Source organism: Jatropha curcas, chromosome 11, assembly GCF_041381405.1.
Source record: "Jatropha curcas cultivar XTBG-Jc1 chromosome 11, XTBG_Jcur_1.0, whole genome shotgun sequence".
Classification (NCBI taxonomy): domain Eukaryota; kingdom Viridiplantae; phylum Streptophyta; class Magnoliopsida; order Malpighiales; family Euphorbiaceae; genus Jatropha; species Jatropha curcas.
Genome location: NC_143161.1, coordinates 12,812,334 through 12,827,120, shown reverse-complemented (window position 1 = coordinate 12,827,120; position 14,787 = coordinate 12,812,334). Strand labels below are relative to the sequence as shown.

General features: G+C 34.2%; 1 protein-coding gene and 1 long non-coding RNA gene across 2 annotated transcripts; both read right to left on the bottom strand.

Annotated features, from left to right (window-relative positions):
- Nucleotides 1–404: 404 nt before the first annotated feature.
- On the bottom strand, nucleotides 405–2,301 carry LOC110010675 (uncharacterized). Its single transcript, XR_002285669.3, has 2 exons — nucleotides 1,738–2,301; nucleotides 405–1,109 (listed from the first exon to the last, which is right to left on the bottom strand). It is a non-coding gene; the product is annotated as an uncharacterized LOC110010675 (long non-coding RNA).
- Nucleotides 2,302–13,911: 11,610 nt separating this feature from the next.
- On the bottom strand, nucleotides 13,912–14,307 carry LOC149492600 (uncharacterized). The gene has a single exon (XM_089715885.1). The coding sequence runs from the start codon at nucleotides 14,305–14,307 to the stop codon at nucleotides 13,912–13,914; it is 396 nt and encodes a 131-aa protein (XP_089572011.1).
- Nucleotides 14,308–14,787: the final 480 nt, after the last annotated feature.

Here is a 14,787-nt window from a genome sequence, read left to right as displayed (position 1 = left end):
CATCTATTTTTATAAAATTTGATATAATTATATTCAATTCCATCCTAGAATTGAAATCTAAATTTTTTTTTTTTTTCATTTCAAACACAAAATATGAATTTCCAAATGAATTTTACAGAATTTTGTAAAATTCACTAAACAAGGGGTTATTGTCACAACCCAATACCATAAAGCCAGATCAACATTAGGGACTAGGTAAGCTTAAGACTCCCAAAGCCTATAGTAAGCGTAAATTACATAGACCAATCACATCAAATGGATCTTAGGAATAGTAAGCCCATAGTCCTTAATATAAGAGTTTTGTAATCATGTTATACCCTGATCCAAAAACAGTTCAAGCATCTCATAGCTCAGGGCCAATTAGAATACACAACATCAATAATATAGGCTAACTGGTCCATAAATGCACAAAAATAATTATTTCAAACATCCATATAAGTTCAACATTTAGCATGCTCGTACTGATACATAATTAGAATTATCATAATCCTACAACTGCGGAGTTCAACAAGTAAATATAATTAAGATCTTATACATAAGGCTACATAATTAAATAACTGCTAAAATTGAGAAATTACTGTTCTAGCTCTACAGTGAAGGACACAGAGGTTTAATCAAACTACAGAGAGTCTACTTCCTGAAAAAATTAAATAAAATACAAGTGAGTTTTGCAACTCAGAGAACAGTAATAAATAATGCATAGCACAAGCAATCACACGAGATGCATCCTAAATATTAAAATGAACACTCAATTTGTCAAGCACATGGCACAACAACAACATTTACATATAAGAGCACCTCCACATAATCAAACAAGTGGAAATTGGTCTATGGTGTCATCAAAACCCCCATGAGACGTCCTCACACATGGCCCGTCATCTTATGATGTGTACATTAAGGAGCTGATTCTCCATACATGGCCGACCGATCTAATCTTCACTTGATCGGCCGTCTCATTGTTTTTCTATTCTCTCTTTTCTTTTCCATTACCAATAGGAGGCCACCCTATGATTTTCCATTTAATTCATATTATCAGATCCACGCGGGCACCGATCTCCCCATAAATGGCCAACGGTATCATAGACCGCCGTCAGAAATCCCATGGTGACCTACTTCATCCCAATTCCACACAAACAAGGCAAATCAATATCATAATACAAGTAATCAAACAATTTATTCAATATAAGATGCACCAAATTAATAATTAAAATGCAAACAAGATATAAATATAAATATATAATATATTAATAATAAAATGATAATAATATAGAAATGATTACTAAATTGTATTTATTGATTATCTAAATGGTAAATGATTATGCATGCTAGTGATAGTGTGCATCATTTATTATTAATGATTAAGAAGAGGAGAAGCTCTAATTTGGATTTTGGCTTGTGAGAGCGATATATAGATGAACTCAGACAATCTATATAAAATTTAAGTACAAAAGAAGGAAAAGAATTAAATAAAGAACTCTATTTAAATAAATAAAGTTTAAGAATTACTTAAAATAAATACTAGTCTAGATTCCATTGAAATTCTGATAGAACCTCCTCTAAAAATAAGACTATCATCCTATTATAACTTTAATTTGTAGTTTACTTCAAGATTTCTGCATTTTTTTTGTATAGTACTTTGGAATCCTAAATACAAAAATCTTGAAATTATGTGATTTAATTTACAAACTATTGAATGGAATTCGTAGAATGGATGGGGAAAAGTAGAAATAGGCTTACCCAGCTGTATTTTGCGTCGGAAATTACATATTCCGGTCAAGCGATCGGAAAAACACAGCTCTCCCTTTCAACTCGTCGCTGTGTCGCTACTAGTCTGGAAAACGGAGAGGATAGCAGCCGGAGAAGGGTGGTGACAAGGCGGGAAGTCTGTGCTAGCGGGACTTGGCTGGTCTTGCCGAAAAAACGAAAAGAAAATGGGAGGGTGCTGGCTGTCTCGATCGAAAATCGCAGCTCAACACCTCCCTCGTTCCTGCGCTATACCGACTGAAAATGTAGAGGGAGTAACTGAAGAAGCAATGGCGGCGAGAAGGAGGTCTGGTCAGCCGGACTTGAGATCAAGTGGCCGGAAATCACAGAAAGAGGGGGAAAATGGGGCTGTCGCTGGAATCGGGGAGAGAGAAGAGAAGGGTGATGATTTTTTGGGACATTTTTGTTTTCTGGAGCTTTCTAATTAGTCAAAGTCGGTTTATGTTCAATTAGGGTTCGATTTAGCCCAAATCGTGGGGTTTAGTTTGGTTTTATCTTGGTTTTGGGATTTCTAATAGGTTTAAATTAGTTTTAAGATTTGGTTTAGCAACATAAAAATGTATTTACCTTAAATTTTATTAAATAAATTCATAAGGTATTAATTTATTTATTTTAAATATAATAATTTTCTATAATATCATTAATTAGAATTAGTATTTAAATTTTAAATGAAAATTTTTTGGAAATAAAATTCCAATTCATTTTACTTATAAAGAAAAAAATATCTATATATATATATATATATATATATATATATATATATATATATATATAATCCTGAAAAAAAAAGCTTTTAAAAAGCTTACGTGGCACTCTATTCTTTCAACATTTTTTTTTACAAATTTTCTAATTTTTAAATATTTATTTTCCTATATCTTTTTAACCTAATATATAGCTATATCTACACTTGGCCACGGTTCCGGTTCTAGAAAAATTGGAACCAGAATCGAACCGAAAAGGTCCGGTTCTGGTTCCGATCCGGTTACAAAACCGACGAATCGCATAATTTTAAATTTTAAATGTTGAAGACCGGTTTAAAAAAAATTTATTTGAACATAAAAAATTAAAAAATACACCTAAAAAATTTTAAATTTTGAAGACCGGTTTAAAAAGAAATTACTTGAACATAAAAAATTAAAAAATACACCTAAAAAATAAAAAAATACTTCAATTAAATTTATTTTTTTAAAGATTTGAACTGTTGAGTGTTGAACATAATTATTTTTTAAAAAAAAAAATTCAACTGAATTTTTTTTTTTAAAGTTTGAACATAATTTAAAAAAAAATGGGCTTGAACTTAATTTTTTTTTTTTGTTTTAAAAAAAAAATTAAGTTGCCTACGTATCCTCTTGGGGTTTAGAGGAATCAAAGCCCACGTAGTTCTTACTTACCTTAAACCAATTTCACCACTTTTACCTTAATCGCTATTTGCACCACCGGTTGATGTTCCCATTGAGGACCCATCGTATAAATCAAATAAATCTTCATTTTCTTTTGGATTTTCTTGGGCTCTTAGTTCGGCCTTGGTCCAATCATCCACGCATACTTGTGCTTCTAATGAATCGGGTGTCATACGAGATCGTGTTTCATCAAGTATGTTTCCTCCTTGACTAAAAGCTTGTTCAACCGCATCAGTGGAGACCGGAGCTGCTAAAATTTGTTTTGCAAGTAAAGAAAGAATTGGAAAAGTATTTGCGTGACGACTCCACCAATCTAAAATTGAAAAATCAGTATCTGCATAATCATCACCAAACTCAAAAGAAGTTGTTAGATAATTATCAAATTCAGAAATAGAATTAGATTCCCTTGTTCTTTTTTGTCTTTGTAGTAAAACTTGTTGAGCAATACCAACACCACTTACCCTTTGTGTTGGAAATTATTGAATATTAGATTGAGAAGAAGTAAAAGTAGAAGTAGATGAACTAGAAACTTGAATAAATTCATTATATAATTGCATAATATTTTGTTTAACTTCATACATTATTATATTTATATTAATATTATCTTCTACATCAAGATTTAATACGTCATAATAAATAGTAAATAGTTAAATAATCACATAAAATATCCATTCTACATCTAGGATCAAATACAATAGCAACAAAATAAAGAGGTGGTATATTTTTAAAATAAGATAACCATTTTTTTTTCATTGAAAAAATACAATCTTTTAATAAATCATCATTTTGAAATTCTTGGAGTGCAGTAACAATATTAATACACATAGGTAAAAATAAATTAGATGTGTGATAATAAACCCCACTAAATTTATAGGTAACATCATTAAAAATTTTTAAAATATCTAAAATTTTTGCACAAATCTCCCAATTTTGTGGATATAAATTAATATCCTCAATATTATTAGTAACAAAAAAGCATAATAATTCTTTATAAGAAAAAGACTCGTTTAGTAATTCATATGTTGAATTCCAACGAGTTGGGACATCCCTTGGAAAACGTTTTGGTCTTTTATTATTTTCTTTACAAAATTTAGCCCAACTTTTCATCACTTGGGGATGTGTCCATAAATATGAAATAGCTTTTTTAATTGGAGAAATAAAAGATTCAAGAATTTTTAAACCATCTTGTACACAGAAATTTAAAACATGGCATGCACATCTTATATGAAAAAATTTTCCACCAATATTTGGTTCACAAATTTTTTTAAGTTCAATAATTGATCTAATATTTACAGAAGCATTATCAAATGAAATTGAAAAAATTTTTTTTGTCAACTTATATTTATCTAAAATTGAAACAATTACTCTATAAATATTATTTGCAGTATGTTTATCATCAAAAACACGAAAACCAATAATTCTTTTTTGAATTTTCCAATCATCATCAATCCAATGACATGTAATACCCATATAAGAATGCATTTGCCAATGATCACTCCAAACATCACAACAAATTGAAACACGAATTTTCAGTTGAGAAAATAAAAGCTCTAACTCTTTTTTTCCTTTATTATATAAAGAAATAATAGTTCGTTTTACAGTATTTCTTGGTACTCTTTTAGCAGAAGGATTTAAAGCTTTTTGACAATAATTATTAAAACCTACTTTTTCACCAAAACTAAAAGATAAATGTTCCATAGAAATCATTTTTGCTAATTCTTCTTTTTGTATTTTTTCAGAATATTTAAATAAAGAAAGGTTAGAAGCGTACCCGGAAATTTGTGTTTGAGACCGATCAACTCCTATTTTTGTTGGATGTTTTGTCTCCAAATGCTTCCAAAATTATCCATAGCCGCCCGCTTGTTTAAATTTATAAGATTTTCTACAATAATTGCAAATTACATCGTATATTTTCTCACCTTTGAATTTTTTTGTGAAATGAATGGAGGATATGTCGGAACTTTGTCTTGCTCTTGTAACAATTTTTGCTTGTTGCTCTTGCTCTTGCTCTTCATCTTCTTGAAATTGCTCATTAAATTCAAATTCTTGAGTTGGAATATCCAAATTTTCATTTGCATAACCCTCAAAATTAAATTGGTCGGGAATCATATCATAGATGTCGTTTGTAGGGATAGATGATTCTCCAATCTTTCCCTTGCCCTTACTCGAATTTGAGTTTCCTCCACTTGCCATTATATGATAATAAAATATAATTTGGAAAATTGAATAAAAAAAATTAGAGAGAATAATTACTTAATAAGAGAGATTGTAGATTAGAGAAGAATAAATGAATAATATAGAGTAGAGTGTAGTATATTGTAGAGAGAGTAAGTAGAGAGTGTAGTATATTGTAGAGAGAGTAAGTAGAGAGAGTTGAGATTTTTTTGTAATGAATTTGTCAATAAAATGAGGTATTTATAATAAATCTAAAAATTCATTTTTTCAAAAATACCCTTGAAACTAGCCGCTATGTAGTCGTTTATGGCTGTTGGGAGGGATAATTAAGAGATTTCACAACAAAATTAAAAAAAAAAAAACCAGGTCTGACAGTTACAACGGTTAGAACCGCTGGTTCGAACCGGCGGTTCTAACCAGCCGGAGAATCGGCGGTTCCAGTCCGGTTCCGACCGGTTCTCTGGAACCGCCAGTTTTGGTTCCTAATTTTCTGGAACCGGAACCGAACCGAAATTTTTCGGTTTCGGTTCTCACCGGTTCCGGTTACGGTTCCGGGCCGGTTCGAACCGACGGTTCCGGTTCCCGAAACCGTAATATGGCCATGCTTAGCTATATCTTAAAATTTAAATAATTAATACTTTAAAACATTTGAATTTCAAAATTAAAATTTTTAAAACTTTTGAATTCTTTTGAATTTTTGAAATTAAAATTTTTAAAACTTTGATTTTTTTTTTCTTACCTATCTATCATTCCATATATATAGACCTCTGTACTAATCATTTTCAATGATCTTCTTCAAGAGTGGTTGTTTTTTATTTTTTGTTATTTTTCAATTCTCTGAGTTTTGATTGTTCTTTGTAAATTTTTTTAAGTTGATTTCTTTATTTATTTCTTCTTCAATTGAGATAATATTAACCCTTTGGTCTCTTTTTTCCTTTTTTTTATTTTTAATTTTTTGTGCAATTTTTATGGTCTTCTTTTTTTATTTTCTGTTCATCCTGTGATTTCTTTTCTCTTTAATATTTATTTTTTTGATAATATTTTTTTTTGATATCTGTCACCAACTGTGTGTGTAAAATGTAGGTATAAGAAATATTATATCGATAGATATGAGAAAAGAAAAGCTAATTATAAATTCATTTATGTATTTTTTAAATTTTATTATATTTTTATTTTTAGCAAATCATAGAAAACTGTAAATTTTTTTATTCATCACTTTATATTCATATATTTGTAAATTTTAATTATTTATAATTTATTAATTATTATTTAATAATATATTTCTAATTGTTTAGTAAGTATATTGCATATAATTCAAGTATTTATTATTATTCTTATTATTATTATTATTATTATTATTATTATTTTATCATTTACATCAAAGAGAAATCTCTTCACTTAAAGTTGTATATATAGCAAATTGAACATTTACGTCATTGATTTAGAAGGGAAAAATATATCATAGTTAAAATAATATTCTTATCATTTAAATTTTATTATCATGTACATCTAATAATTATATTTTAAAAATTAATCTTCATTTACAATAATTATCTATATCTATATTTTAGTTTGAATTTTTATTTTTTCTTTTTTATTAGATCATTTAACATACTTTTTTAAGTTTAAAAATTATTATTTATTTAAAATACTTAACTATATTTATATTTGAATATTTAATTTTTTTTAGTTTTATATTGGATTGTTTAATTTTTTGTCCATTTATTTACGATAATTATCTTTGTTTACATGTATATATCTTGGTTTTAACTAATGCTCATTGTCTAAGGCTTCTATATTGTATACATTTACCCTATATGTATATATATGCTTCTTTTATTTGTTTGAAGTTGTAGGATTTATTTTTCTTATAAATATTTATTTTTATATGTACAATAAAAAATAACATTTAATATGATATTAATAACAAAGTAATAAAGCAACCCACGATATGCGCGAGGTCCACCTACTTTCTTTTAAAATGACTTATATTTGTGGAGAAAGGAAATAATACTGATGAATGACGATCTCACCAGCTCCTTGGAGATCTCTCCACGTAACTATATAGATGGATATGGGCAAGTTTCTAGGGATAATGCCCGGATTCCTCGCCTACCATAATCACATACTTTACTCTAACTGCCAATATGTATATAAAGGGATAAGTCAACAATGAAAAAGACTAATGACACTTTGCAATACGTCAATACAAAATCACTGAGAATTCCTTACTAAGACTAGTGTTATATTCCATTGTTATCAAATCGGTGCGGTGAGAGTGGACGAGCTACCTTGTGATTCTTTCTAGAGTTTTCGATCACATAGCTCACCCTGCTCACCCTTGTTTGACAATAAGCATTCTCCAGTATCATAATGGAGAAGACACCTACGCCGACTGAGGACGGGTAGATTTTTCCAAAAAGTATGAAAAGAATCGAATCGAAGGGGCTTGGTTAATTTTATTTACTAAATCAGTTTTCTTTTTTTAACCCATTTGTTAATCATCGGAAAAAAGTTCTTTTACTTTAATAAGAGTTTTATTTTTGGAGTCGCCACCCTTATTAGGAAAAGTCCTCGAATTAGCCAATTCTTTAGAATCAATTAACTCGGTTTCAAACCAGAGATAGGGTACGGGAGTTAGGTACGATATGGGGAGATGTTAGGCACCTATATTGCTTGGTTAAACCGGCCTCCTCGTTGTCCATTAATTCACAATTTTCTTAATAATAGTATTAACTAAAAATGAGAAGTAAATACTTTTAATGCAATTTTTGGAAAACATGTCAATCATTCACTTTAATGAAACATAAGGCATAAAAGTAAACATTCAAAGAAAGGGGTAAGGAGAAAAGAATACAAACCACACCTAAAGTACATTCTACCCAAATGCCCTCCAAATTTTCCAAACCCCATAATTATTACAAACAAGCATTAATTGAGACCCATTAAAATCTCTTACATTCTGCCATAATACAACATTAAAGGTAAAAAAAAAAAAAACCATACCATACAAACACATTATAAACATTATTCATAGAATCAAAATCACAGATCAACCATCATTAAACATTCATTCATTCACATAATGAATATATGATGCATGTTCATATTACAAAATTGATGAATAAAGTGTTAGTGCAACAATAATCATAATACATTAAGTTAAAAGGCATAAATTAAAGGACAGAATAATGAAGTGCTTAAAAGTAAAGAACAGTAATTAAATGACAATAATTTAAAGATTGAAGAAGAATTAAGTTTATGGCCTTGATGTTCATCATGAATGATGACCGAATACACCTATCACTACTCTTAATCCCGTTTATTAGTGTTTATTTGATCCATTTATGGACAAAAATGTATCCCAAACCACTTAAGGTTAGAGCTTTGTCACTGTATCTCCAAATCAGGCCATTTTATTGATTATTGATGGTCTGAACCTCTGAATTGAAGAGGCTAGTGCCACAAGAAGAAGTGGCGTGCGCAACACGTAGTGGTGCCAGGCCCTTTGCAGATTAGGAAGGTTTCAAACCTTTAAATAGAGTCAAATAGAGGGTTCTGGGTTGAAGTGGCATGAGCCACAGGCTTATGGCGCACGCCACACGTAGGCTATGCGCCACAGAGGCACAAAGAATCCTCCTTAGTTGATCACGGGTTTCCCTCACAGCCAGACTTAAAATAGGTGCTTAAAACACCAAAGAGAAAAGGAAAAAGATGAAGGAATGAGTTAAAGGCTCTCAGGTATTACCTTTTGGTGATTTTCTCAAAGCTTTGTTAATGGATAAAATGAGCCAAATGCTAGGTTCATGATCCAATAATCCAAGATTGAAGTTTATTGGATGTGGTTCAAAGATTTCTAATAGATCCTTGAGGGTTTTAGTGATTGAAAATCAATGAATCTCAGCTTAGAGCAAAGAGAAACACTTGTTTCCTTTGATTCTTAGGTTGAGTTTTCAAAAATCAAGAGTTTCCCCAATTGTCTAAAAAATTTCTACTTTTTGGCACACCCTCCAATGCCCATTTATAGGCAAATGGGGGTGGGTGGCCCATTTTAGCCTGACGTGGCAAAATGCCACTAATGGGCCCCGCAATAGGGTTGGGCCCATTTTTACTGAATCGGATCGGGTGGCACGCAAAATGAGGCGGTACACCGGAAAGTGAGTCGAGTGGGCCTAACACGCTTTTTAGACTCGATTTCTTCGTGAAACGCTCGGTAACTTGAAAAAGTAAAAATGATTAAACACATATATAATCTCAACCATGGACCATTGATCCGAGAATCGGCCGATCGAGAATTTGGATCAAAATTCATGTAAAAAATGATTTACCATCACTGAGCCTTTAGGGGTAAAATTTGAGTGTCTAAAATTTGTCCCCATTTTGATGATATTATGCTTTTTAAGCAAGATGCCGTCAAAGTGTAAAGTAGACGCGTAAGTAAGAAATACTTACTTGATTTGCATTCCTTGAACAACTTGGGTGGATGAAGTGCACCATTTTGGTGGCTCTATTGATGTGGTTGCTAGTTGGCGATTGTTAGGCGGGTCAATTGCACCATGGTGAGTATTGGCGACTTCTGCGGCTATTTATGCCAGCTGGTGGCTTTGTTGAAATGCTTCACTATGGCAGGTCATCTTGTGGACGGGTGCCTCGGGGGACTTTAGGTTCTGAAATGTTCCACTTTCGAAGGTTGTCCTTTGGACGGTGAAGGGCAGAGGAGGTGTGCCATGGTGGTCGTCAGCGGCTTCTACGATTGTCTATGCTAAACGGCAACTTTGATAAAATTCTTTGCACCAAACGACGACTTTTTAAAAAGCTCCATTGTGGGAGGTCGTCTTTTGGTCGGTGCGCCACTTCGGACGGCTTGGGTGCGCCACTTGGGATGGCTTTGGTGCCATGAGGAACTTTCATTGCCTCGGGGGACTTTAATTTTGGAATGTTCCACTTTGAGAGGTACTGATGAAAATAAATTTTCTGATAGAAAAATAGGCCTTTGGCCGATGGTTAGAATTAAGAATTTCGTGATTAGGACTAGAAAAGCGTGCACGTGTGGAGCGTGATTTTGCATAAAAATGTGTGAATTTACATGAATTCATGTGAATTTGTGTGTTTGAGTGAATTCGTGTGTGTTTATGTGAATTTATGTGTTTTCGTGTGTGTGAATTTATTGAAGACCGTGTTGTGGCGTGCAAAACAAGGCGACTTACCTATGGCAAGCGATGTGTTGCCCTTGCTTAGGCGACTTACCAGCATAGACGACTTCTTCTTCCAAGCCTGTTCTATGACATGTACTATCTTGGGGAGAGGGTGTATGAGTGGGAACTAGGACTGGACTAGAGGAGAGCGCCTCATAATTTCCCCTATTACATGCTGTCCACCCAATCCATACGGCTGGAGTAGGATATTGCGGCCGCTCGAAGAGGATCGGCTACCACAGATCACTTGGCCGCTTTCGTGCTTAGCGCTTATGCCATTTTTGTGAGGACCCAGCTCTTGGTCCATATCCCTCCTCCATCCAAATTTGATCTTTTTGTCGAGACGAGGAGATGCATTAAGGTCAGGCAATGCCCTAGCTCAAGTGAGTTTTATCCTTATTATTCTGCTCTTGGCTTTCCCCAGTCTATTTTCTTTTATTCACTGACTTTGCTTTATTCTTATAGCAGCAGCAGCACGGCAAGCACGCGAGGTGAGGTTCTCATTCTGAGGCTCCGGACACGGCTGTCATCGTTGGCAAGCCGGAGCACGAACCTGGTGCTTCTTTCTTCTTTATTCTGGATCGCACAGGGCAAACTGCACAGGGTATGCTGGAGACTCATCTTGTGAGTCCATACTAGATGTTTCCACCGGGCTGTACCCATGTGAGTATTCTCTGCTTTTATTCTGAAACTGCTCTTTTATTATTTCACCCACTTATTGGCTGCCCCTGTCCCATTCTGCAAGTGTCCATTTTCAACTACAATGAGATGCTTCAACTGTATGAAGATACGCTCCTCAAGTTAGCTGTGGTGAGGCTCTTTGATGAGCATGTATCTGTAAGTATATAAACAATAGCACAAAGAAAATATGCAATGCGTATGCCATGTATGCATGTATGAAGTTGTGCACCTCAAGTTAGTAGTGGTGAGGCTTTCTGATGAGCACGTATATGTAAGTATATAAATAACAACATAAAGAAAATATGCAATGCATATGCAATGTATGCATGAAATGCAATTACTAATGTCTATGAATGTATGCATAGAGCTAGTGTGGTGCCTCTAGCTAGCCGAGGTCAGGGGATTTAGCATGGCGAGGGTGCTGGTCATGGAGTTAGATGCCGGCCAGTTATCGTCGAAGAGACCAAGGAGTCCGGTAGTGATGATTCAGAGGAGACAGCTTCAAACATGTCTTGAGTCGGCTGCACAGTTTATTTATTCTTATTTTCTTGCTTTTTGTATTTTGGACCCAGGTTGGGGAATGAACTTTTGTAAAGAATGAATATTTTTATTTATAGAAGGACAAATGCCAATTTTTTGCATATCTCTGAGTGGTGATGATGTATTTTTGCTTTATAGCTGATATTTGCGCTGTTTGTCGAGTTTGAAAGTAAAAAAACAACAGAACAACATATTTTCCAGCTGTCTGCTAACTAGTAGCGTGCACCACTAGTGCTGCAGTGGTAACCAGCTGTCAACTTGTCTTATTATTTCTTACTATAAAAGCCCATAACACACATACACGCTTTAAAAGCTCATTTCTCCTTTTCCAGACAAAACTTTCACTCAAAAACTTCCCCAAACTCTTCATTTCTTCCCCGTTCTTTATGCATCGGTCCTTGGGACCTGCATAGTTGTGAGGATTAGGATTTGCTTTCACCATTTGAACTTAACGGGCTGAGCTACTATCGGAACATTCAGGTTCAACCCGGTTTACTGCAATGTTTGATTAACCATTTCAATTCTTCAGACAACTTATTTTGCCGCCTTTGAGATCTGTCGTTGTTTGAAGAGTTCAACATTATTTCTAGCAGAATACCTGTAACCGAAGAAGTTCTTGTGCCCGGTTGGATATTGACCCTGCTTCACTGATTCTACCTGTATTCAGTTTCCTAGCTTATGAGATTCCGTCTTATGACTTTGGAGCTAATGTCATGCCCCTGCGGCCGTTTGTCGACTGTGCATTGAGTATGGACTGCACTAGCCCGTACTTGCCTCCACTTATCTGTCTCTGTATTCTGAGTCAGTACTTGCTACTCAGTGGTATTGATGGCTATGGCAGTCTTCGGTTGGTACCCATAGTCAAGCAGATGGCTAGGCGACGCATGCTCTTTCCACTTATTCTTGTTGAGACATTTACTTGGCCGGAAGAGCATGCTCGAGACTCTAGCTTGGTACTTGGTCCGATAAGGAGTTCGCTTCTACTGCAGGTCAATGCATTTTGCTTTTTCTACTTATTCTTCTCTTTTTTTTATATGCTCTAACTTTTGCTTAAGTTGCCCTTTGCGGGTTTTTCACTTGACGAGCTTTTTTTTTTTTGAATGCATTTGCCGTTGTGGGCTTTTGAGAAGCTGTAGGTGATCGATCCACCATCAGACCATCTGATGTTCGATTATAGGCCGTGAGTTTATATCCGATGCCATCGTCATCTGACCAACGATACTTTTGAAGACTAGACTACAATCTTTAAAGATCTTATCTCCAAGGGAGTCAGATGGACTTGCCCTTGGTGGTATATAGAGCGAGTCATAGTTTCTTCATACATGCTTTATGTGGCCCTGTGTGGGTTGACTATGGTAGTAGGTTATTATCCCCGCTGTATAGCTAGGCAATATGTTCATCATCAGGCTCTCCCTGATTACACTCGATTTGAGGGTGGCCTTATTACACAGCAATTTCTATCTCGCTTTATTTCACCTTGCATAGTCGTACGACTGTACCCATTTCTAATGTGGCCGATACCTCTTCTTCAGACTTGTACCGCTCGTGGCTATAGGCTTATTCTGAAGTCAGTGCTGATTCAGAGTCAGCTGATCTGTTGACTGTTAGATTTCTGTTAGGACCTAGCATATAGACGCTTCTATCCTACTCTCTAATGACATGTACTAGACACTTATTGATAGTGCAGGTATATGAATATATGCACTTATTATGAATGAAATTTCTTTTTGCTTGAAAATGCTTGATATATTTCCTGCTATTCTATGTTATCAAAGTAAATTGACATCATTTGCATATCAACACCAACTTAGCATAACAAGCTTTAACGTTAATAAGAACACAAAAGGTGAATTTATTAATTGGGCTTTGCCATAAATATTTCAAGTCATACATAAAATTTCTTTAGTTTATCCAAATTGACTAGTTCTGTAAATTCATTGCCTTCCATGTCTGATAGCTTCACTGCACCTTCGGAAAACATTCTCTTGATCAGAAATGAGCCTTCCCAGTTAGGCTTTAACTTCTCTTTTAGATCATGAATGTTTGGCTGCATCTGTTTCAGGACTAAATCCCCTACTCTAAGCAGCTTCGGATGAACTCTCTTATTGAAGCGCTTAGCTATCCTCCTTTTATGAAGATGATCCATGAATCGGGCATTAAGCCTCTTTCCATCTAGGAGTGCTAATTCTTAATGATGATTTTCTACCCATTGACATTCTGGAATCTTGAATTCCATCATCATGTGCAAGGACTGCACTTTTTTTTTTCGTTGGTAGCACAACTTTCATTCCGTAAACTAGAGAATAAGGAGTTGCCACAATCGCAGATTTGTCGGTGGTCCTATGACCCCATAAAGCATATTGTACCTTGCTTGCCCAATCATATTGATTTTTTGCCATTTTCCTCAGTATATTCTTGATGTTTTTATTTGCGACTTTCACTGCCCCATTAGCTTGTGGTTGATATGGTGAAGATTTATGATGTTCAATTCCATATTTCTCTAATAGTATCCTCACTTCGGCTTGGAATTGAACTCCATTATCTATCACCATATGATGGGGATTCCCTTATCTGTAGATCAAGTTATTTTCAATGAACTTGGCCATTTGCTTGTTATCGATATTCTTAAAAAGATTCTTCTTTGACCCATCTTGAGAAATAGTCCATAGCCACCACAATGAATTCGTGCTCATTAGAAGCAGGTGGTGAAATTTTGCCAATGATATCTATTCCCCAAGCTACAAATGGCCATGGTGAAATAGAATGATGTAATTCTGAAGGTGGAATATGACTCAGGTCTCCATGAATTTGGCATTCGAAGGACCTTTTCATAAAAGAAATACAATCCCTTTCCATTGTCGACCAAAAGAATCCTTCTCTGAGAATTTTCTTTGCTAGTGCTTTTTGTTCATATGGGTGCTGCAAACCCCTGCATGGATCTATTTCATAATCTCTTCAGCTTCCTTCCTTGATACACATCTCAATAATACCTCATCTGACATTCTCTTGTACAACTGATTATCTAAGACTGC